Genomic DNA, 22,483 nt, shown 5'->3' with positions numbered 1-22,483 from the left:
CACAGAAAGTAACTGCAGGCAGAGGCCACATGAAAGAAGTGGGTGACCCAAGATCCAGGTCTGGAGACTTTTAATACACGTTGTCCTGAGAATTTAACTGTTCATCTAAAAGCCTACTGCTTAAGATGATGTCAACTGTGACAGGGGCATGAATCAGGTTAGAGATAGAAACCAGAGTATATAGCAGGAGGAAGGCAGTAAGTTCAGAATCCAAGCCCACCTTGTCTGGGTTCAGAATGTTGAGACATGACTGAAAATAGCTACCTGGCTCAGTAGATAGGTAACTCTGACTTTAAAATAGACAGTTGTAGGGATGTCTGGGTGGCTCAGTCGGTTGAATGACCGACTTCGGCTCAGGTCATGATCTCACGGCTTGTGAGTTCGAGCCCCACATCAGGCTCTGTGTTAACAGCCCAGAGCCTGGAGCCTGCTTCTGATTCTGTGTCTCCCTCTCTCTCTGCCCCTCCCCCACTCATGCTCTGTCTCTCTCTGTCTCAGGAATAAATAAACATGAAAAACAATTTTTTTAAATAGACAGTTGTAGGGGCACCTGGGTGGCTCAGTGGGTTAAGCATCCGACTCTTCATTTCGACTCAGGTCATGATCTCACAGTTCATGGGTTCAGGCCCCACGCTGGGCTCTGTGCTGACAGTATGGAGCCTGCTTGGAATTCTCTCTCTCTCCCTTGTTCTCTGCCCCCCCCCACTTGTGCTCTCTCTCTCTCCCTCTCTCCAAATAAATAAACTTTAAAATAGACAGTTGTATACCTTAAAAGAGTAAAAGTACACAATTTTTTAAATGTCTGTATCAGAATCAGTGGTTGACTTCTATCTTATCTTGTGCCACACCCGGGTTGCTGATTCAAGGTTAACTTCCCATGTAATGGAAAGCAGTTGCTGAGTTATACAGAACCCAAGGCCTCCCGAGGGAAGGATGTTATGTTGACTATGCACTATTGGCTGTTATTAACTCTTTGCCAAGATTCTAAGCAAGCAAAGGAAAATGACAGTCAAACTCTGCCTCTTAGGGTGAAGGACATGAAAAGCTAGTTCTAGTTTTTGTTACATCAATAACCAGTTGTACAGCCTGGGTCAATCCCTCAGGTCAGCTCAGTGAATATAACCAAGCACCTGCTATGTGCCACAAAGGGGCCAGAAATCTAATGAAAGGCTGGGAAGGCGGGGGAAGCAGCAGCAACCACTAAACATATGCTATAAGGATGCAAGGGGAAGTACAGAAAACATGATATGCGGATGTTATGAGACTGGTGAGGAGCAGGAGATTCATTCTAATGAGGAGAAATCACAAAGCCTAGGTTTCCTCATCTGTAAAATCAAAGGCCTGGAGGAGGTTATCTCTAAGGACTGTTCCAGCTTTAAAGATGTCATCCAACAGAAAGTAAAGGCAAATGAAAAGGAATCTGCCTTAAGAGCTTATTACCAGAACCTCGAGGTTGGGCAAATGCATCTCGTATTCCTTCAAAGTCTTCTTCTATAGGACTTGAAGTCTACAAAAGAATAAAAGAGCAAAGAAAGAAGGGTCACTGGAGGCCGTCATATCATCAAAAGTAGAGGGAGAACTTCTTGATGTTCTTAAACCTTGAAAATCTTTCTAAGGTTCCTGCATCTTTTATAGAAAAAGAATAAACCTGCTTCGAAGACATTAAGTGCTCATTTGTACTTTATGTTCCTCCTCAACAAGCCCTCCCCAGCCCCCACTGTGAGGAAGAACTGTGTGACTTTTCCCTTCTTTATATTATTCCCTCCACTCCCCCAACCTTCCCACAAAGATGTTTTGATTCCTAGGACTTTTATCAGAAAAGCTAGAAAGTTGGAAAAATGGCCCAGACTGCAAAGCTGCTTTCTGGGGGGTGAGAAGTCAGAACACCGGTTCCTTTGAGAGGTGACAGTGACTGGGAAGAAGCCCACAGGGGTCTTCTGGAGGACCCATAATGTTCTGCTTCTTGATCTGGTTGGTTACATGAATGTGTTCAAGTCTGGGAAAGTCAATAGGCTGTACACTTAAGAGCTGTGTACTTTCCTCTATGTTACACTTTATATGTATATGTATACATAATATGTGTATATGTACCGTATATCTTTTTATTAAAGATTTTCTTAACATGCCAGTCTGCTCACATTAAAAGCCAGAATAGCTGAAGGATTAACAATAGAAAACTTATCAGAAGTGATGCTTTTGTTGCATCACTGAATTCCTGCCAGTCAAATATTGTGTTTGAGATCTACAATCCTCCCTTTCCTCTACCCCACCTTCCATAGTGGTAAAAGGTCCAAAAAATGGTAGGTCAGTAGAAGGTGAGGTAGAAATTATATAAATAAATAAATAAATAAACAAACAAATACGTAAGAAAATGTAAGGAGCTTCATTTTATAAATGAAAATACTCTGTACAAATAGATGTTTGCAAAAGTTGGGCAGGTTCCCAAGAAAGCCCCATGCACTGCACAGCCCCACATTCATGCTGAGCCCTGGCCTCTAATCCTGGCTCTCTTGCCACTAAAGCTTGGCAGGCCAGGGCTAATTCCCTACATCTGTGGATCACCACTTCTTCACACAGAGGAATAACAGCAGGCCTTCTTCTCTTCCCCACAGGAAGGATATGTGAATTAGGTAACATGAAGAAAAGTGTTTTTAAAAAAAGTACAAAGTGCTGTACAAATACAGGAACCACAGTTTTGGGAGAAACTGCATATGACTTTCCATTCTCACAAATCTTATTTTTCAGATGTCTTTTCAAAACACATGAAAACACTAAGTCGAAATTAGACGCTTTTATGTGTAAGCTATTTTTCTCAATAAAAATAATTTAAAAGAAATAAGGCAACAGAGAAAGCTGAAAAGTACTTTACCCTAAACTGTGGTTTTTACCTCTAGAGCTAAGTTTTCTTGAGCAGTTGAAGAATGAAAATATTCATAGTCTGGAGTTAAAAATTCATCTGTTACATCCTCAGAAGACTCTGGTGAACAAGTTGATTGCATGGACTGATCCTATTAATAATGTAGGAAATCACTTTTAGGTCCGTGTTCATTGTAAACAAATCCCTTTATAGTTGGATGCAGTGTTAATAACGGGGTTATCTAAAATCACTTGGGCCGCCCCCCCCCCACCTGCTTGCACCACCTGCCTCTGCCTTCCTTCCCCACAGCAAGCTGTGAACCCTTGCAGCAAGTGAGGCAAATGAAAATCCTGGGACTCATCATCCTCATCTGTACAATGGAGGGGGAGGGAGTTAGGTGACCTTTCTGCTCTGAAATTCTAAGAAGAAAGTTCCTAGACAACTCAAGCTGGCACTGAGTTTGAACACCCACAGACGCAGTCCGTGTGTTGGCATCGTCTTCCAGATGAGGAAGCTGAGGCCGCTCAAAAATAAGGATTCCCGTGGGCACTACAGTTTAAAAGTGAAGGAGTATAATGTTAAAAATAGCAATGCAGGGGCGCCTGGGTGGCGCAGTCGGTTAAGCATCCGACTTCAGCCAGGTCACGATCTCGCGGTCCGTGAGTTCGAGCCCCGCGTCGGGCTCTGGGCTGATGGCTCAGAGCCTGGAGCCTGTTTCCGATTCTGTGTCTCCCTCTCTCTCTGCCCCTCGCCCATTCATGCTCTGTCTCTCTCTGTCCCAAAAATAAATAAATGTTGAAAAAAAAAATTAAAAAAAAAAAAAAAAAATAGCAATGCAATCTCAATAATAAAAATAAAACTTGAAGATTCAAAAGTAACAGCTATTTCTTCACCATCTCCATTCCACCCCTTCCTTTTCTGCTTATTTCTCCATGTTCAGGCCCTGATCACCACATGCACAGGCAACTAACTAGCTTCTTTCCACACCTTCAATGATCCCTTTGCAGAGGTTTTATGATTTATTTCCTTGGATGCTGCTTTTGCCACATGCTTCCTCTTCCTGCACACTTGGCAGCTGCTCCCCTTCACCTCTTGTATCAAATTGAAACTTCTCAGACAAGCCTGGCCTCACATACCTTCCCCGCTTCCCTGACAGCCAAGCCAGTATGCTTAACATGGCCTATCCTTCCAGCCCCCATGTGAGAAAAAGAATAAATTGTCCTAAATTGTCCTGTGGGTGGTTTGTGTGCCGTGATTAAATATAATAGTATGTTCTTTGAAAGATCTCAAATGTTACCACAATTGTATTTTTATATTATTTCATTTTCAGTTGCTGTTTATATTCTTTAAGTGACTGTGTCCTCCTATCACAATGATAACACACTCTGGTTCCTTAGCCTGGCTGGACTGTGGCCCAATTACATACCTCAAGGATGTGTTAAACCCCTGACGTAGGGCTGCAGCCTCAATGCACAGATCCTGCTGAGGTGCAGTTGCCAGGCAGAAACACATTCCTTCTACTGAGAGCTGAATTGGGGTCTCAGAGGACACTCTAGGTGAAGAAGGCCCTCTCATCACAACCCTGGCCTTGCTCTTCCTACTCCAATTGGACCTCAGTCACCTGCTGGGCCATGAGCTTTGATACCTGACCTCACACTGTGATTCCAGAGTTGGTCTCATCATCTACGCAGCTAGAAAGAAAGTTCAAGAGTTTCCAGAATCTGACACTTGTCTGTGTTCCACCCAAGCCCCAAGATACACAATGCTTTGAGTTGAACTGACTCAAACAGTATTTAGGCAGGGAGAAAATACTTTTCCATTCATGTGAAGCACATACTCCAACAAAAAAGAACTACTATAGATATTATTTTAATGTCATAATATATAACAACAACTCAGTTCTACTTTATTAGGTCCTTGGGTTCAACCTGGCTCTGCAGGCCATATTACTTACACTGTAAGATTTCTCAATGACCACAGATGCGTCAGAACTTGCTTGAAAGACTTCACTATGCTCTGGATACACATTTTTGCTGGGAGACAGGTGCCTGATACCTAATGATTATAACACAACCAGGGCCATAGTCATTCCATGATATTCAGATGGCATGGAAGGGAAGAGGAGTGGCAGGAGAGAAGAGATCTGTGAATATTCTGCCAAGGATGGCCATGTCCCATATGTCAGGTTCAGTCCAGAAAGTGGAGACTGTAAGTTTGGCCTGGCCCCAACACGTGGTCCTGTATCATCAATCCTTTGGCCCACCCATTCAAGGGGGATGCTTGATAAGGAACAGATTCTAAATACCAAAAGACCTCAAGCCAGTAGGTTTTCTACCTAACATAAATGAAAATTTTAGATGTACCTTTCTTTGATTTGTAAACAACTGTGAAATAATATTCCATGCCCTGATTGCATGCAAATTACCAGGTAGAAATGCATAGCCTTCATTTTAACCTGCAAATCTACAAAGTGATGACAGTCAATGCCATTTGTCTCTAGATTCCTCTAGCACAGAATCTCTAGGAGCCAGTGAAGTTTTTCTGGCTGAAAATGCAAAGAAATGGGCAGTAGGGAATGGCCATCTACTACTGTACTCAGGTTAAAAAAAAAAAAAAAAAAAGGTTCAATTCCTTGCCAGGTTAGAGCCAACAACAGGGTCATGGTACACAGATTATTTTTCTCCCTTTGAGCAAATGGTCTGCTCCAGTAACAGAAAAACTCACGAATTTCTGGATTTTCTTTACCTACAGGAAGGACAATGGAATCAAAAGGGTATGCTGTTTTCCCCTGGAATTCAGGGATCCCAGATATATGGGAAAGGGGAGAAGACCAAGCAAAGGAAATATTCCAGGATGCTTACTTATATTTGAGAGCTAATAACTTGATAGAGCTCAACCATCCCAATTCCTCCAACTGCACTTACTGTTGAAGCTTTGAGGTCCAGGCTGTTTGCCATACTGGTCACTGTCACAGTCACTGTTACCCATTTTGTTACATTTGCCATTTTCTCTTGACTCATCATTTTCCCTGGGATACTCTACAGTGCACTGCCAACCCACTTTCTCAGGGTCCCCAAGCGGGGGCTGCAGCAGGGAATCAGGCTCATCTTTAGCTTCATCCTCTAAAGTCGTACTACTCTGAGGATGCCATGGTGGTACTGCCAGCTGCCCGGTGGCTGCTCTCTCTGCCATTTCTTTCACCTCCACTAGACAGAGAGAAAGTAGCATTTAAAACAGAACTGTGAGCATTGGAGACAAAAGCTTTTGCTTCTTGAAGAGCTACAAAATACTTTTAAAGTTCATATTATCACAGTAATTGCCTTTTTAGAACTGCATCATCCTTAGCTTGCGCTTTTTGGTTCGAAGGGGAGGAGAGAAAAGAAGTGATAACAGGGAAGGACAGAATCTTCAGTTAATTTCTGAATTCTGGAGTAGAAGGTAGCAGAAAACTTGTAGACAGACCTTCCTGCTATGAAGATTTTACAAGAAAATAACATCTGCAGCCTGTAGAAACTAGTGGAAAGGATTCTATTTGAGTTTGTCTAGCCTCTCTGGACTATGCTGAGTTCATATTTTGGGAGTGTGTATATATGTGTGTGCTTATGTGCATGTGTCTTCATTCCAAATGTTCTATACTTTTGCTAATGTCATTTAACATTAGGATTAAAATACATAGACATCGTACCCTTTTAAAGATAAAACTGATACGAAAGGAAAATGCCCACAAGGTATATCCAAGTGACACTGAATGTTCTTTAATAATGAATGTTATATATTAAATCTCTATATCGTGTACTGTTTTTGCTATAGTTGTTATGTAATATGCATCAGTATATATACATATGTATATATATTAGTATTATAATCATCAGTATTATATACTGATATATATATAGTATATACTATATATATATAGTGATATATATAGTATATATATATAATGGAAATATTCCTATAAAGTCTAGAAATGAAAAAAGTTTTTTCCAGAAAAAAAAATCACTGAACAAAACAGTATACACAGTGGTGGATTGATAATCTCTTTTCTTTGGACTAATAACACAAAATATGTTCATTTAAACAATGTTAAAAGACATAGGTTATCTTTCCTGACTAGATGGTAAAAAAAGAAAGAAGAAAGAAAAAAGCATTTCCCTCCTGTAATTTGTAGTCAGAAAGGCCTTGCTTTTATTTTGTTAATGTATTTTTTTAAGTTTATTTATTTTGAGAGAGAGAGAAAGAGAGAGAGAGGGAGAGAAGCAGAAGAAAGGGAAAGAGAGAGTCCTAAGACGTCAGCATGGAGCCTGACAGGGCTTGAACTCACAAGCCGTGAGATCATGACCTGAGCCCAAATCAAGAGTCAGACACTTAACCAACAGAGCCACCCAGGCACCCCAGAAAGCCTTGCTTTTAAACTGGAACGATCCAACAGTAGAAAAGAATGTGGGAGGCTGGTGCAATACAGGCTGTGTACTTAGAGATAACAAGCAGGTTAGAAATATACTTTAAATTTCATTTTGCCCAACAGAACTTAGGATGTTTTACTCACATTTCCATTTTAAGTGTACCTCTCCATCATCTTCGTTATTTCTTAACTTTGTATGACAAATTTCAGAAGACACAGATTCCACACTGATCCTAAATTATATAAAGGGGTGGGTGGGGGGGGGGACAGGGTAGACACAAATATAGTAGTTTGCTCAAGTTCCTGACACAACCCTGAGCCCTGCAGCTCCAGCCCACCCGGACCATCCTCTCCTCTCAGAGCCATTCCTGGGGTTGCACTGACTCCTGCCTGCCACCAGAGAGTGTCAGACTCCCCAGCGTTCTGACAGCAAGACTCCTTACCTAGCAGAGGCCTGGCCAGGGCTGGATGACACCAGAGGTCCCTTCAGGTGGCTTGGCACAGGGAAAAGTACACTATTAAGTTGGGTCAACTTGGTTCAGGCACTAGACTCTTTAGACCTTCCCTGGCTAGGAAATGAAAGGACTGGGCTAGAAGACCTCTGAGGTTTTTTTCAGTTTCCAAAATCAGATTACATGATTCTAAAAGTACTCTTGAAAATTTTTCAGAGGTAGAAGAAACCCCACAATTGAAACAGTTTCAGTAGACAGACTTCTAGTCCCTGAGCTATTGCAGAGCCCCCGACCCCAACAATGCCACAGAACACAGGTGATGGTTCAGTAACTGTTCCTACCCTTTGTTCAGAATTCTTTTATGACAGGCCCACCTGCATATCAGTGATAGCACAATAACTAACATTTGTAAGCATGGTCTTAAGGCACCAGGGAACCTGAAGAACATTCAGAGATCTTCAGCTTAGTTTCACTGAGTTCCAGACCCTACCCACCACTAATTAGCTGCCTGCCTTTGGCACACTTTAATCTCTCTGTACAAAGGTTTCCTCATCTGAAAAACAAGGGAATCTCTTTTCCTCTACACATCCATGATTATATATGTATCTTATCATCTATTAAACTAACCCTTTGAAAATGTGTGACTTGTGGCATATATATGAATTCCTTGTTATCCTGAATGCCCTACTTCCCTGCTGGACCAGAAAGCAGAGAGACTGAATTAGAAAGGTCAAATCTGATTGGCTTCTTTAAAGAGCAATCTGACAGCAGCTATCAAGTTATCTTTAAAATGTTTAAACCCTTCACCTAGTAACTCTGCTTCTGACAATCCATCAAGGACATAATTCCAAAGTGCAGAAACAGTTGCACTGACAAGTCGCTGTGGCCCTATTCAAAACGGACAAAAAAATAACACAACCTAAAATTCAACAATGGGGGAAATCCAACAATTATGAGTTCACAGAAGGTTTTCCAATAATGTGAGATAATGCTCTTGTTCTAATGTAAGGGGAAAAATCAGGATATAAAAGTACCTATATATGTTTACACGTAATTATAATTTTATATCTAAAAAAGATATAAAAAGACTAGGTGGATTGGCAGCAAAATGTCAAACTTTTCTTTGGTCTGTTTTTTTGTGTTTTGGGGGGAACACGGTGAATAGGGGCTTTGATTTACCACCTAATGCCTATTCTGTCACCGCATCTGCTTCTCTCAATGATGTGAGCTCTAACCCCTTTGGTGCCAGTTAGTTGGTTCTCCAGTAATTCTCTTTGTAAAGGTAACATACACTGAACTAAGATGTCTGGGTATTCTCCTTGATACTCCCTTAGTGAACACATTTACCAACATGAAAGGAACAGCAAACTCTTGTTGCTAGTCTCAAGTCAACACTGGGAGAGAAACAAAAAGTTACTTCTTTCCAGGAGAACTGACTTCAAAACCATGGATTAAAATCATTTAACCACAGAAAAGAAAAACTGAAATTGATGGACTAGTCTATCTTGAAACACACTTATTGGCCCTTTAATAATCGGCCCTTTAATAATTTTGCCCCTATGCAAAATAAAATGTTTTACATAAGTTCTTAAAAACTCACTGTACACATATGCTCTCCTTCCTGTGATTTGTGCTGAAGCCAATTCATTTCATTGATTTGGCTGGAAATCAGAAGCTGCATGGTTAACAGTTGTATTGTTCAACCCTGCTCCGACGTCAGGGATGTTTATTTTGAACAACCCTGGTTTCCAAACAGTTTGGTTTCTGGAGCACTGGCAAATGGGGTACCTGGCATCTCTTTTTATAAGAAAAACAATTTTGGCAGCTTTGGAAAGGCAAGGTGCTTTGCTTTTGATAAATGATGAATTCTGTCTGATTAACCTGCCAGGTCCTTTACCTTTGATGTTTTCTCCTACAAGTTCCCATTACATAGCTCCTTCCACTCATTCAAAGGAGAAAACCCGCCAAGATCTGTTTCTGTGTTACTGTTTTTCATCACTCACAGTCTCTTTGTGACAAGACACATGAAGATCATTAAGTGGTTTTGGGGTCACATGAGAGTCTAAGAACAAAATGTTAACCCACCTGCTGGTATTTGGGCTCCTGTTTCTTTCCAAACTGTGCTTGGCTCCTTGAGAGGGCTGCGATTGTTCACTTGTGCCCTGTTTTCCAGGTCCACTAAAAGTTGGCAGCTTAAAAAGAGTAGACCTGTTTCAGTGCTTTGATGAAGGAATTCCTCTTCTCTTCACTCTCACATTCTATTTTTCAAGCCATTCTTGCTAAATGTGCAGAAATAATTGAACCTACTAAGATGATTTCCCTTTTCATGTTTCATACCTAATAACTCATATATTGCGTGGAGGTCTTTAGATAGAGAAGCTGGCCCCCAAGAACCCAATACAGACTGGGAGCAAGTGAAGAATAAGCAGACAAAACAGACATAAAAAATCCCAAAACTTTCCCCTGTATTATTATTGAGGCAGCAAGCTTTGTGGCAGGAAACCAGGGCCCTGGGTTCTAGTCAAACCCTTACTCAGAATAACCTAAGAAAGTCTTGTGCTTCAGTTTCCTCATCCATAAAACTGGGATGTAGTATCTATCTGAGTCCACCAGTGAGGATGCTATGAAAATAAAGCACACTAAAATAAAAGCTACAATACTTTGGAAATAGAAGTAAATTAAATCACAGGCGCCTGTATGGCTCAGTCAGTTGAGTGTCCGACTCTTGATTTCAGCTCAGGTCATGATCCCAGGGTCGTGAGATCCAGCCCTGCCTCAGGCTCCACACGGAGCCTGCTTAAGATTCTCTGTGTCTGTCTCTCCCTCTGCCCTTCTCCCCCACTCATGTTCTCTATCTAAAAAAAAAAAAAAAAAAAAAAAAAAAAAAGGTAAATTAAACACTGTATATTTTATTCCAAAGAGAGAATTTTGGATCTGCTCATTCCAAGTTTAACAAACTTAGTTCATTGTACTTCCTAACCTTCGGCAAATTGAGACAACAAATGTGGTATTTTGGGATGACATCAAGATGCCTAAAAGTGAGAGGATGCACAAAAATGATCATAAGCTCCCTAAAGTATGAGCTCCAGAGGACTCTGTGTGGGGGAGAAGATTCCTTAGCAGGGGCTAAGGGCAACAACTTTATCATGGAGCATCAAGTAACAGATGTTCTGAAAAATGTCATGGTCACCAAGGAAAGATTAGAATATATTCAAAATAGGTATTTAGGATAATGGGAAGTTTGTAATGTTTTCATTTAGTATGATTAAAAATTTAAGAACTGATAAATTAATGGATTTCAATTAACTGAAAAATCCATTTAGATGGAAATGCCTTATTCCCTGATTATGCTAGAAAAGCAGGGTAGATTTTTTAAAGAAAAATTCAATATGGTACAATTGTTTTATCCATAGTCATATGTATTAGTAGATGGTTTTCAATGAGGCTTGCCATGAATTCCTTCCCTTGTTGTCCACACTGCCACAAGATAGCTGGAACCTATTTCCCTCCTCTTGAATCTGGGCTGGCCTTGCGGCTTTGACCAACAGAAAGTAGCAGCAGTAATACTGTCCTAGGGCTGGGACTAGTTTTTAAAGAGGCTTAGCAGTTTCAGCTTTCACTTGGGAAGGCAGCTGCCATGCTGTAGAGAAGCTTGGATGAGATTATTTATTGGATGATGAGAAGCCAAGTGCAGAGAGGGGCTGCTTGGAGGAGGCCAAGGCACCAGGCATGTCAATGAGGCCTTGAACCTTCTTGCCTATCCCAGCCTTCAGCTGAATACAGTCAAGAGAGTGATCCCAGCCCATGCCACACAGAGAGAATCACCAGGTAAGCCCTATCATATTCCTGACCCACAGAATTGTGAGAAATAAATTATTGTTTTAAGCCACGAAGTTTGGGTTTTTGTTGCTGTTATTACATAGTGATAAATAACCAAAACATAACATACAAGGAACCTTTTTATTATTATTACTTGAGAGAGAGAGAGAGAGAGAGAGACAGAGAGAGAGAGAGAGATGGCTGGCAGGGGAGGTGGATGAGGGAGGGGGGGTAGGAGAGAGAAGGAGGGGAGGAGAGGAGAGAGGGAGTGAGAGAGTGAGAGAAAGAGAGAGAGAGAGAGAGAGAGAGAGCAAGAAGAGAATCTTACGTAGGCTCCACGCTCAGCATGGAGCCTGACAGAGGGCTCAATCCCATGGCCCTGGGATCATTACCTGAGACAAAACCAACAGTAGGATGCTCAACAAACTGAGCTACCCAGGCGCCCCAAGAAAACTTATTTCTAATAGTTTTCTAATAAATTTGAAATTTCAATATAAACAGAAATTAGAGTCTAAGTAAGTTCTTTGTGCCTTCTTTCTATACAAAAAAAAAAAAAATGCCAACACTTTTGCAAATGTTTTAAGTGAGGACTGAAGTCTGACATTCAGCAGGGCACAGTGAAAGAACACTAAACTAGGAGTGAAGAACTCTGCCCCTAATCAGTTGTGGGCCTTGGCAGTAGTGTAGTAAGGGGGGGGGGGTGTGTGGCGAGGGGAGCTGTCTGCCCTGTGCAGGCAATTAAAGGATGTACTACAGGCAGAAAATTTTTAAACTATAATAAAACCCACTAAAAGCTGGCCAGCTTTTTATCACTGCAGGCCAGCAATTCTAAATAATTTCAGTAAAAAGTCCTCCTTCTAAATGAGGCTGACCTCTCCTACCTCAACCCCACCTCTGTAACACCTGGACATTAGGAAGTTTAAGGCACTGAACTTGAGCTTCATACTCTGTAAAATGATGGGGTTGATCCATCTCTAAAATCCTGGTTCAAGAGGCAGCCAGCATTCCATGTGTGAACTTGTTCAGACTCATTCATTTATTCATTCCCTCAGTGACCATTTGCCAAGTACCTACTATGTTCCAGGCACCCTTGCTAGGACACAGAATGAGTAAGACACAGACCCTGTCCTTAAGGAGCTCATGGAAGAGCTACAACCTCACTAAGCCTCAAGCTACACCTGCCAAGCCAGCTCCCATGGTATCTTCTCACCTCCTTTGAGGTGTCTTCTTTGATGACCAGGTCCATCTGTCCCATACTGGGGCTACTCATAGGTAGAGTCTGTGGCTCATGCATCATCATATCCCAGAGTCTAATGCATAGCCTCTGGCTCTATAAATGTTTATTGAATGAGTGAGTAAATGAATGACTAAACAATTTAGAATGGGGATTAATACCTGCCCAAGATACCATATTTAGTAAGTTGAACCACGTATAATTGTCAATACTTGAATATTTTGACCTATAAGACAGCAATTTCAAATAGTTCAATCTGATGCATGGATTACAAAGAACATGGGCTGTATGTTGGGTTTGGAATGAGAGATGAAGAGTATCTACCTTGGAATTCCATCCTAGAGGCCTTATTTCCCAAAGCCAAGAGGACCCCACTATGAGTTGGTTGTATTTAGGTTAGTCCTTGCACATGGATTAGGGGCTATGCTGAATCATGTTCCAGATCCTGCTCACGCTGCCCTGCCTCCCACTTAGCTGTACCTGATGGCTCTTCTCTGACTGATCCCCAGTGCTTTCTTCAGAGACTTGGATGACAGGTTTCCAGCCACAGTCACTTCTTTTCCTGGACCTTTTGCCAAAATGTCCTCCTTGAAAGTCTCTCACCATGGAAGATCTTGTCAGGGTTTGGCAATTGCCACTGGTGTCCAGCTGCTGGCCTCTCGGCAGCTGCATGACAGGTGGAACATAGGTGGAAGCTGGGGGGCCCAAGGCTGAAGGTGAGTCATAAATGTTTGTAAACTCTCTTGAAGAAGCCCACAAAGACCTGTACTCCTCCTGCCCCTTTTGTATCATCTCAAGTTTATCAATTCTCTGTTCAGTATTCCTCAGCAAATCGGCATTCTGGTACATTAATGTCTGTGAAATCTTCAGATTCAGCACACACTTACTGATGTACTCCTCGGTCATGCACCTATTGCTCCCATTGCCCTTGGCTTCTCTGGCTAGCTCAGGTAGGCTGGGTGAACTAAGAGAACCATTTTGCCAATCCCAGTCCTCAAAGGAGAGCTCTGTGTCAGCTTCTGAAGAGCTCTCGTCCTCATCATAAAAACAGCATGCTTCTCGCTCCATCTTTTCCAACTCTTCCTCCATGGACTTTAGTTCATCTGCTTGGCTTGGTCCAGCTCCCACAACAGATGAATCAGCTCCTGGGGGCTCCTCCTTCGTGTTATCTCCCCTGTCCAGGCAGCCTGAGTAGATTTCATTGATTTCAAAGCTGCAGAGGCTAGCCTGACCTGGGCTGGGCCCCCTGGCGTCCTCTTCCATCACAGAGCAGGCAGGAGAAGCAGCATCTCGGTTCTGAGTCTCCTTGGCCATCAGACCTGGATCTAGGACCTGAGGATCTGGTGTTGCTTTCTCCGTGGGTGAATGAAGCCGACTGCCTGCTGGAAAGAGTGGCAACATGCAACTGATTAAAGTGATCACATGCAGCAACTTAGCAGCCTTAGCATGTTGCTCCAGCGATATGAGAATGGAGAAAGAAACTTTTTAGTTTCCCATTCCCTTCCCAGGTGTGGAAGACTACAAGATACACTCCCAGGAGGTGAGGGAGTATTTCTAAGAGATGAAAATTCCCATTTTGACATGAGTTGAGGTAGAAAATTGGGGAGGGGTCAAACCCTGGGGAAAATGTTCTAAGCTTAAGTTACAATGTGTTCAAAACATGCCTAACTATCAGGACATGCAAATTACAGGCCCCTGAATCTTAAAAACTAAATTCATAGCTTTCTTTGCACACACAGGAGTTTGAATATTCATGTCAAAGTTATGCTCTTGGTGAGCATCTGATAAAAGTAGCCAAGACACTGCCCAAGAAGCCACTACATAATGGGAAGAACAATTAATTCAAAAAATACCACTAGAACTGATCACCCATCACCTCTGGTTGATGGTATACAGCTTACAGAGAATGGGATGGAGGAGCCAAAGTAATGAAAGCTTGTTGGAGGTCATTCTGGAGGCCTCCAGCCCTGTCCAAAGAGAGGCAGAAAGAATGGTCACTTGGCCTGGATTCCAGCTCTCTAGTAAGTTTTGGACTCCTGAGCAAGCCATAACCTCTCTCAACTTTAGTGTTCTCATCTGGAATATGAGGATATTAAGCCAGATGACTGCAAGGTCCTTTTCAGCTCTGCATTCTAAGATTTCTTTTTTTTTTTTTTTAACGTTTATTCATTTTTGAGAGACAGAACAGAGCACGAGCGGGGAAGAAGCAGAAAGAGAAGGGGACAGAATCCAAAAGCAGGTTCCAAGCTCTGAGCTGTCAGCATAGAGCCCAATGCGGGGCTCAAACTCACTGACTGCAAGATCATGACCTGAGCTGAAGTCAGACACTCAACCGACTGAGCCACCTAAGTGCCCCTAAGATTTCTAAATGTACGAACAAAGCTATAAAACTATATGAAAAGCTTGGAGGGAAACACCAAAATATTAACAAATTATTTCTAAGTGGCAGAATTAAAATAAATAATTTTCTTCTTTGTATGATTTCAAGTTTTCTATAATGAGCAGATAATAGTTTTAAATATAAAAATCAACATTTTGGGGGATGCCTGGCTGGCTCAGTCAGTTAAGCATCTGACTCTTGATTTTGGCTCAGGTCATAACCTCACAGTTCATAATATTGAGCCCTATGTCGGGCTCTGCCTGCTTGAGATTCTCTCTCTCCCTCTCTCTCAAAATGAAATTAACTTTTTAAAAAAATCACCGTTTTTATTTGTGAAGCAATTAAATAAATTCCTAAGAATAATCATACTAGAAATAAACTGGCTGTTACTGCTTAGTTCTGGAGCCAAAAATATTTAACTTAGTAATTTCAAGGATCTTGATTTTTCTTGAAGGCATCAATCTTTTCCCAGTATAAGTGATGTGTACAGTCTGGAGGAGTTGATTAGTTGTAGCCTGCAACTCTTGGAACCCATTCATGTCAATTAATGCTTAACCTGTAGGTTAAGGCCATACCTGTTTCCTTTAGCTCTTTTATTTCCAAGTTAGGGGTCTCTTTCAAATGTTCTGACATCAGTCCTAGACAAACATTGACATCAGGATGGAGTTCATATCTCTGCATCTTGGGGCTCTCAGTTGGCTGAGTTCTCTGGGCTCCGAGAAAATCCTATAATAAGGGAAATATCATCAAGGACATATTTGCAATTATCTGAATGTCACTGGTATTTTTTAAGCAGGTCTAGGTATCAAATAAACTTCTTCTTCCTGTTGGGTAGACTGACTGTAATCCAAATTAGCTAATTCATTGTTATTACCAATATATATTTTTTTTAATTTTAGAGAGAGAGCGTGAGCAGGAGTGAGGGGCAGAGGGTGAGACAGGGGGGGAATCTTAATCTCCGTTCAGCAAGGAGCCCGACATGGGGCTCTATCCCATGACCCTGGGATCATGACCTGAGCCAAATCAAGAGTCAGACGTTCAACCAACTGAGCCACCCAGGCACCCCTAATATTTTTTAAACAGTAACAATAGCTTCCAGTCACTGAATAGCATTATGTGCCTACAGGATACCTCTACTATGTGCCAACCTTCTCCAGCCCCCCTCATCAATTTCCTGCTGCCCTAACCAAGTGAAGCAGCTAGCAGCTCCTTTTCTTGGGAGCACAGAAAGGATATGATGAAATGAGGATTTCCAAAACTTCTTTCAACTAGCTTCTTCCTCATCTCTAACCCCCTATGCCTCTGTGATGAGTAAGCAGAAATAAAGTCCTAACAGCTTCAGAGCTTACCTTTAAGTCGTTCTTCAAAATGTACTGGATATCTTGAAGGTTCATAGTTCGGTCTTTCTGCTTGACCTGGATGCCTGACTTAACAATATCATAATAAGGTTTTGGAAGCCTTACATCAGCTTCTAAATAATTTCCCAAGACTATGGCTTCTTTAATAACTGAGCCACCTAAGCCATTCCAGGGTATGTTATCTGGTAAAGAAAAAGTCACAGGAAAAAGTAACATAAAGAAATCATGTTTTAAAAAAAGAAGAAATCATGTAAAATTGGGTAATTGGGGTAACCTTAGTTAAGTCACTCAACCCCTTTAAACATTAATTTCTCTTTATAGAAAAAACTGTCTGGATGACCAGTCATAGACAAGAAACCACTTTACCCATTTACCAGGGAAATCCCTGCTACGGAGACAGGAACAAGTACTGTCAGAATTATGTACATGTGGGCTCCCTGCTGGCAGACCTGGAGACCACAGGAAATGTTTCATGGCATCAGGATGGGCAGCTCAGTGCACTCCTCTCATGGAAGGTGTGGTTTTGCCTCTCAGATTGTAAACACTGCTAAATGAGAGGGAACACTCACTTACCTCCTCAGTGAATGTGGTTTTACTGTATATGTGTGTGTGTGTGTGTGTGTGTGTGTGTGTGTGTGTGTGTGTGCGCCCTCTCCTGAAAGATTCCTTCTATCTTCAGATATGTGATCACTTCCTTAGCATTAGGGTCTTGAAGGATTGAATGGCTTCCATATCTGTCAGGTGACACTGCTTATATACACATTGAACTCTAGGTGTATTTGGTTTCATAGTTTATTTCTCAGAGGCCAGTCTTTTCCCCTCGTTTACAAGTTCTTAAAGGGCACCTCACAGAGACCCTTAAGCACTGACAGCAATATTCAGTTTAAAAACTATGTTTGGATTGGGGCACCTGGGTGGCTTAGTCGATTGAGCGCCTGACTTTGGCTCAGGTCATGATCTCACAGCTCGTGAGTCCAGGCCCATCAGGCTTGCTGCTGTCAGCGTGGAACCTACTTCGGATCCTCTGTCCCCCTTTCTCTCTGCTCCTCCCCTTCTCATGCGCTCTCTTTCTCAAAAATAAATAAACATTAAAAAAAAAAACAACTTTGCTTGGATTAAATGCATCACCACTAATAGGAGGATAGGTTGGCTTTGCTGAGTCTCCAAGAACAAGTCAAAAGAGATTTCTGGACAATCACCTCATATCTTCTATTAAGTACAAAGAAGTTTCCGTGAAGAAATCTCTTTTTCCTATGTTCTGAATTTTCATAAAAGTAACTCCTGTGAAAAAAAAAAAACCCAACCCAAGAGTAGAGACTCTGGTCATAGTGAATGTGCTCTTGGATCTACCTGTTAAAATCTCCTGTATGATCATCGAAAAGCTGTAGATGTCCGACTTCACTGTGGCTGCCTTCTCTAAGATCACCTCCGGGGCAGCCCAGTTGTACAGCTGGGTTGGGAGGGGCACTCGAGTCAGGTCTCTGTGTACACGTCCATCCTGGCTACAAAAGGAAACACAAGGTCAGACTCATGTCTTAAAGGATCATCATGACCATCACACAGTACCTCTGTGAAACATCTACCTCTGAAGACTGGCAACCTCCTTGAGCTTCTAGAAACCCAGCTAGACCCTGAGCTAACCCTCGCAGCCTGCTGTTTCAACCTACCTGAGTGGGCCCTGCCCACCCTCCAACCTCATCTGGCTCTCTCTCACTCAAGTCACGGGGGCCCTCTTTGAGTTTCTCCAGCATGCCAAGTACATCACCATTTCAGGTCTTTGCACTGGAAACTGGCTTCTTCTGCATGCCATGCTCTGCCCAGAGATCCTAGCTTGACTGGCTGCTTCTTATAAGAAAGGTATTAGCTTGAAAATTACCTCTTCAGAAAGAGGCCCTCCCTGACCACCTGTAGTCCTGTTTTATTGGCTTCAGAGCACATATTATCTGAAGTTTTGTTCATTTACTTACTGTTTATTATCTGTCTCCCCTCTGCTAGAGTCAGCTCCATGAGAAGAGGCACCTTATCTGTCTTTTATATCATGTATCTCTAAACTTACATGAGGGCCTCAATGCCTACTTAAGACTCTGTCAAGACCCCCCTCAAGCTCCATCTGCTTTATCAAAGTCCCTTGTGGGACTCCTCCAATTCCTGTGATTGCTTTTCTTCTGAACTTTGCCCTCTTGGGAACAAGTCCTTTCAGTTCATCACTCAAAGGTTCACTGATGTGTTTGAAAAACTCAACTGGGTCCCAACTAGACTCCTTGAGAACTAAGTCATAGCATCCTCAATATCTGCTGAGCCAACAAGAGTCCTCAGGGTGAAGTTAGCGCCTACTTCCATCTACAGGTGTCATGAAAATCTAATGAGACCTTGCATGTGGAGAACTCTCTGAGCCATAAAGCACTATGCAAGTAAGTTATTAATATGAATGTTATGGTAGGCATTTGGTAAAGACTGAGGACTGCTAAGTTAAGAATTAAGTTTTTGAGGCACCTGTGTGGCTCAGTTGGTTAAACATCCGACTTCAGCTCAGGTCATGATCTCACAGCTTATGAGTTCAAGTCCTGCATTGGGCTCTGTGCTGACAGCTCAGCGCCTGGAGCCTGCTTCGGATTCTGTGTCTCCGTCTTTCCCTGACCCTTCCCCCACTCATGCTCTGTCCCTCCCCCCGCCTCAAAAATAAACATTTAAAAAAAATTTTTTAAAGCAAGTGACCAGAAGTTCTTTGCTGGTCTAGTGAAGGCCAGATTTGAGGATGGGATGGGCTTCTTGGACTTTGAGCAAACCTCCCTAAATAATATTTCTTCCAGCAGAGCTTTTGGTAGATGGCAGTGAGTTCAGGAAATCATGAAATGAAAGCTGGTATTGACTTTTTGGTTGTATTGCTAAATAGTTAGATGTGGCCTAGTATAATGTGAACAGCATACAAGCATGCCAATATCACAGGAAAAGCAATGGAGTGTTTTCCCACCAAAGAACTCTGAAGTCCTAGTATGAAGTCCTAGTCCTACTCTGAAGACCTAGTATGTTTGGCTCTTCACTTCACAGGCTGATTCTCCAAGGGAAACACTCACTACATTCTCAGACCTCTTAGGCTTGTCTAAGGTTCAGATAAGGGTAAGTCACTTACAACCAGTATTTATATCCTTTCTCTTTTACTTCCACTCACCTTCTTCTCTTACAATCCTCCTTTCCTCTCTGTTAAAGATAGTCGTAGGGGGGTGGGGGGGTGGCGCTTCTTTTCTGGCTGTCATTCTGGGGCAGTTATTTTTCTAAGCTTCAGCTCTGACATCATTAAAATTACATTTGGCTACAGCTATGTGATACCACTTGCAAGGTCAATCCCAGCTCTAAAGATTCTATTAAGAAGGAGTTGAAGAATAAGAAAAACTGCTCTGTCATTTTCATACCATGAGATGGAGTGTTACCCTTGACAATGACATTCAACAAATAAAATGTTTCCAAAAATAAATGTGGAATTGAAAGCTATTTTGGATTCTTGGATCCCAGCTCATGTTATCAGCTGTCAAAGAAGGATGTGCCGTTGTGGCTGTAACTGCTTGCTGACTGACATTTCTGCCTGAGATTCCATTCTGAGGTCAGCAAACCCAAAAGGAAACACACACCTTCCTACTCAGTTATCTCCCAGCCCCTCATTTGACTAATCTGTGAACACCAGCTTCTCAATGCATCTCACATTTTTCACTTCTATTCTGATTCTGTAGTCACCACCACACCCTACACAGTGGCCTCCTAGTTGGGCTTCCTATCCTCAACCTCTGATCCATTCTCTCCTGATAGCCAGGAAACGTCCTCTACCACTTGGTTGTAGCCATAGCTGGGTAACTTCAGACCAGCTCTTCACCTCTCTGGGCCTTGGTTTCCTCATCTGTAAAAGACAAGATTGGGCTGGGGCATCTCCAAAGTTCTAGTTCACTCTAGGATTCACATTTCTACAGAGAGCTCAGGCAGAAGAAACTGTTATACCTCCATGTAAACAACAGATGGTGCTCCATCACCAGCAAATAGATTGTATTCTTTCACAGGCTTCCTGAAAAGCCTTTGTTATGGAAGACAAAAATGTCCAAACACCTTAGCTTTCACTGCTGCTGAGCACACAGCCAAAGTGACCAATCCCATTCTGAACAATTTCGAGTTTTCCCATCATCTACACTCATCTGTTCACTTAACCAACAAATACCGAGGACTTACTACATGACAGGCCCTGAGTTGAAAATGAACATGCACCGTTCCTGCCCTCTCAAAGGTCACCATCTGGTGGGACACATAGCTGTGGAGGAAAGGAATATGCTAAGTACTCGGGGACCAGAACTTCACAGGTGTGGTGAGAGACTGTGCCTGAGGAAAATTTAAAGGATAAACAGGCAAGTTATTCACTGAGAGGTGGCCTATACTGAAAGAGGCTTTGGAGGGCCAAGCAGGGAATGGGAAGTGAGAAGGTTGGCACTATGGGTAGAGCCTCATGTTGGAAGGCTTCCACACCCTGCAAAGTGCCTGGACTTAAATCATGTACGCAATGGGGAGACACTGAAAGGTTTTCACTGGAACTGAGAATGGACTTGATCCAAGGCTGTGCAGCTCAACTGGGGACAGCTGTCTGGCCTCTACCAGTTCTCATGTGGACAAGTACTACAGTTACACCCTAACTGCTTCCCTGCCTCTCTCCTGTCTCCTCTCAGCCCCTTCTTCACATGTAGGAACGAGAAGGATCTTAGCCTGTCAATCATCCATGACACCATCCGCTAAATAAATAAATAAAGCCCTTCAAGCATCCCAATGTTCTTAGGATAAAATAAAAACTCTTCACCAAGGTCCACAGAGCCAAACACAACCAATTCCCCCCTTAAAGGACTAAGGGCATGCGTGGTTTGGGAAGCAAGACTGTTTCATTCATTCAAAAAACATATGCGGAGTGCCCACCACATGAAGGCCTGCTCTAGGCATTTGAGATACAGCAATGGATAAAATGGAAATCCCTGGAGCACCTGGGTGGCTCAGCAGGTTAAACTTCTGACTTCCATTCAGGTCATGATCTCCTAGTTCGTGGGTTTGAGCCCTGCATTGGTTTCTGTACTGACAGTTTGAAGCCTGGAGCCTGCTTCAGGTTCTGTGTCTCCCTTTCTCTCTCTGCCCCTCCCCTGCTCATGCTCTCTCTGCCTCTCTCAAAAATAAACAAAACATTTAAAGAATAAAACGGAAATCCCTGCCCTCATAGAGCTTTTCACATAGTGAGAAAAACATTAGAGGGTATGCAAGAAGGAATGACCAGCAGAGAGCCTCCGAAACAAAGCCTCAGTGATTGGTGGGTAGGTGGGGGCAAGGATAAGCCAACATAGGCAGGTCTGATCATGAGCTCTGCCCAGTGGCTCAAGCTTCACAGCAGAGCAGAACCAACAACGGGCTGAGGCTCAGAAGGCAGAAGGCAGCACAGAAGCACAGGGGAGATCCTCTGCCTTCCAGAACCTAGGGGCAGGAAAAGACACATGCCCCCAACTCTCTGGAGGACTTTGACTCTTGCCAACAAGGAAATGAATCCCATCCACCAACCCTGAATGAGGGTGTTGTTTTGTCTCCACCTACCTCACTGTGCTTAGGCCCTCGAGGGCAGGGAATGGCCTTAGTGCCCACCTAGCCAAGCACCTGGCCCAGGAGTAGGAGGTGTGACCAATTGTGAGGCTCATCAGCACCCATCACCTTCTCTCTCCTTCCAAGATGCACAGCTATGGCACATTTCCCAGCCTCTCTGCAGTGCAGAGGTGACTGCAAAGTGGGAAGCCATGACTTAGCCAATTCAGACTGGACCTTAAACACCATGTGCCCCTCCATGTTCTCTCTTCACTGACCAGCAATGCAGAGGACACAGTGGGGGACTGAGACTTGGGGACAAGTGAACCATGGATGGGAGGAACCTAGAACCCAATGGGTGCCCCAATACACACACTAGACTGCAATGTGAGTGA

General features: G+C 42.7%; 1 protein-coding gene across 1 annotated transcript in view; it reads right to left on the bottom strand.

The window, feature by feature from the left end:
* TEX14 (testis expressed 14, intercellular bridge forming factor) overlaps positions 1 to 22,483 on the bottom strand; it is a 96,268-nt gene that overhangs the window by 23,871 nt on the left and 49,914 nt on the right. The window contains exons 12-21 of the mRNA XM_030294594.1: positions 17,853 to 18,004; positions 16,494 to 16,684; positions 15,720 to 15,870; positions 13,245 to 14,146; positions 9,797 to 9,903; positions 7,404 to 7,492; positions 5,782 to 6,063; positions 4,812 to 4,912; positions 2,889 to 3,008; positions 1,441 to 1,507 (exon numbers count right to left, since the gene is read on the bottom strand). Coding sequence (XP_030150454.1) covers positions 1,441 to 1,507; positions 2,889 to 3,008; positions 4,812 to 4,912; positions 5,782 to 6,063; positions 7,404 to 7,492; positions 9,797 to 9,903; positions 13,245 to 14,146; positions 15,720 to 15,870; positions 16,494 to 16,684; positions 17,853 to 18,004 — 2,162 coding nt within the window. The remainder of the gene's footprint in view (positions 1 to 1,440; positions 1,508 to 2,888; positions 3,009 to 4,811; positions 4,913 to 5,781; positions 6,064 to 7,403; positions 7,493 to 9,796; positions 9,904 to 13,244; positions 14,147 to 15,719; positions 15,871 to 16,493; positions 16,685 to 17,852; positions 18,005 to 22,483) is intronic.

The sequence above is a fragment of the Lynx canadensis genome, chromosome E1, assembly GCF_007474595.2.
Source record: "Lynx canadensis isolate LIC74 chromosome E1, mLynCan4.pri.v2, whole genome shotgun sequence".
Lineage (NCBI taxonomy): Eukaryota > Metazoa > Chordata > Mammalia > Carnivora > Felidae > Lynx > Lynx canadensis.
This window is presented reverse-complemented; position numbering and strand designations above follow the sequence as displayed.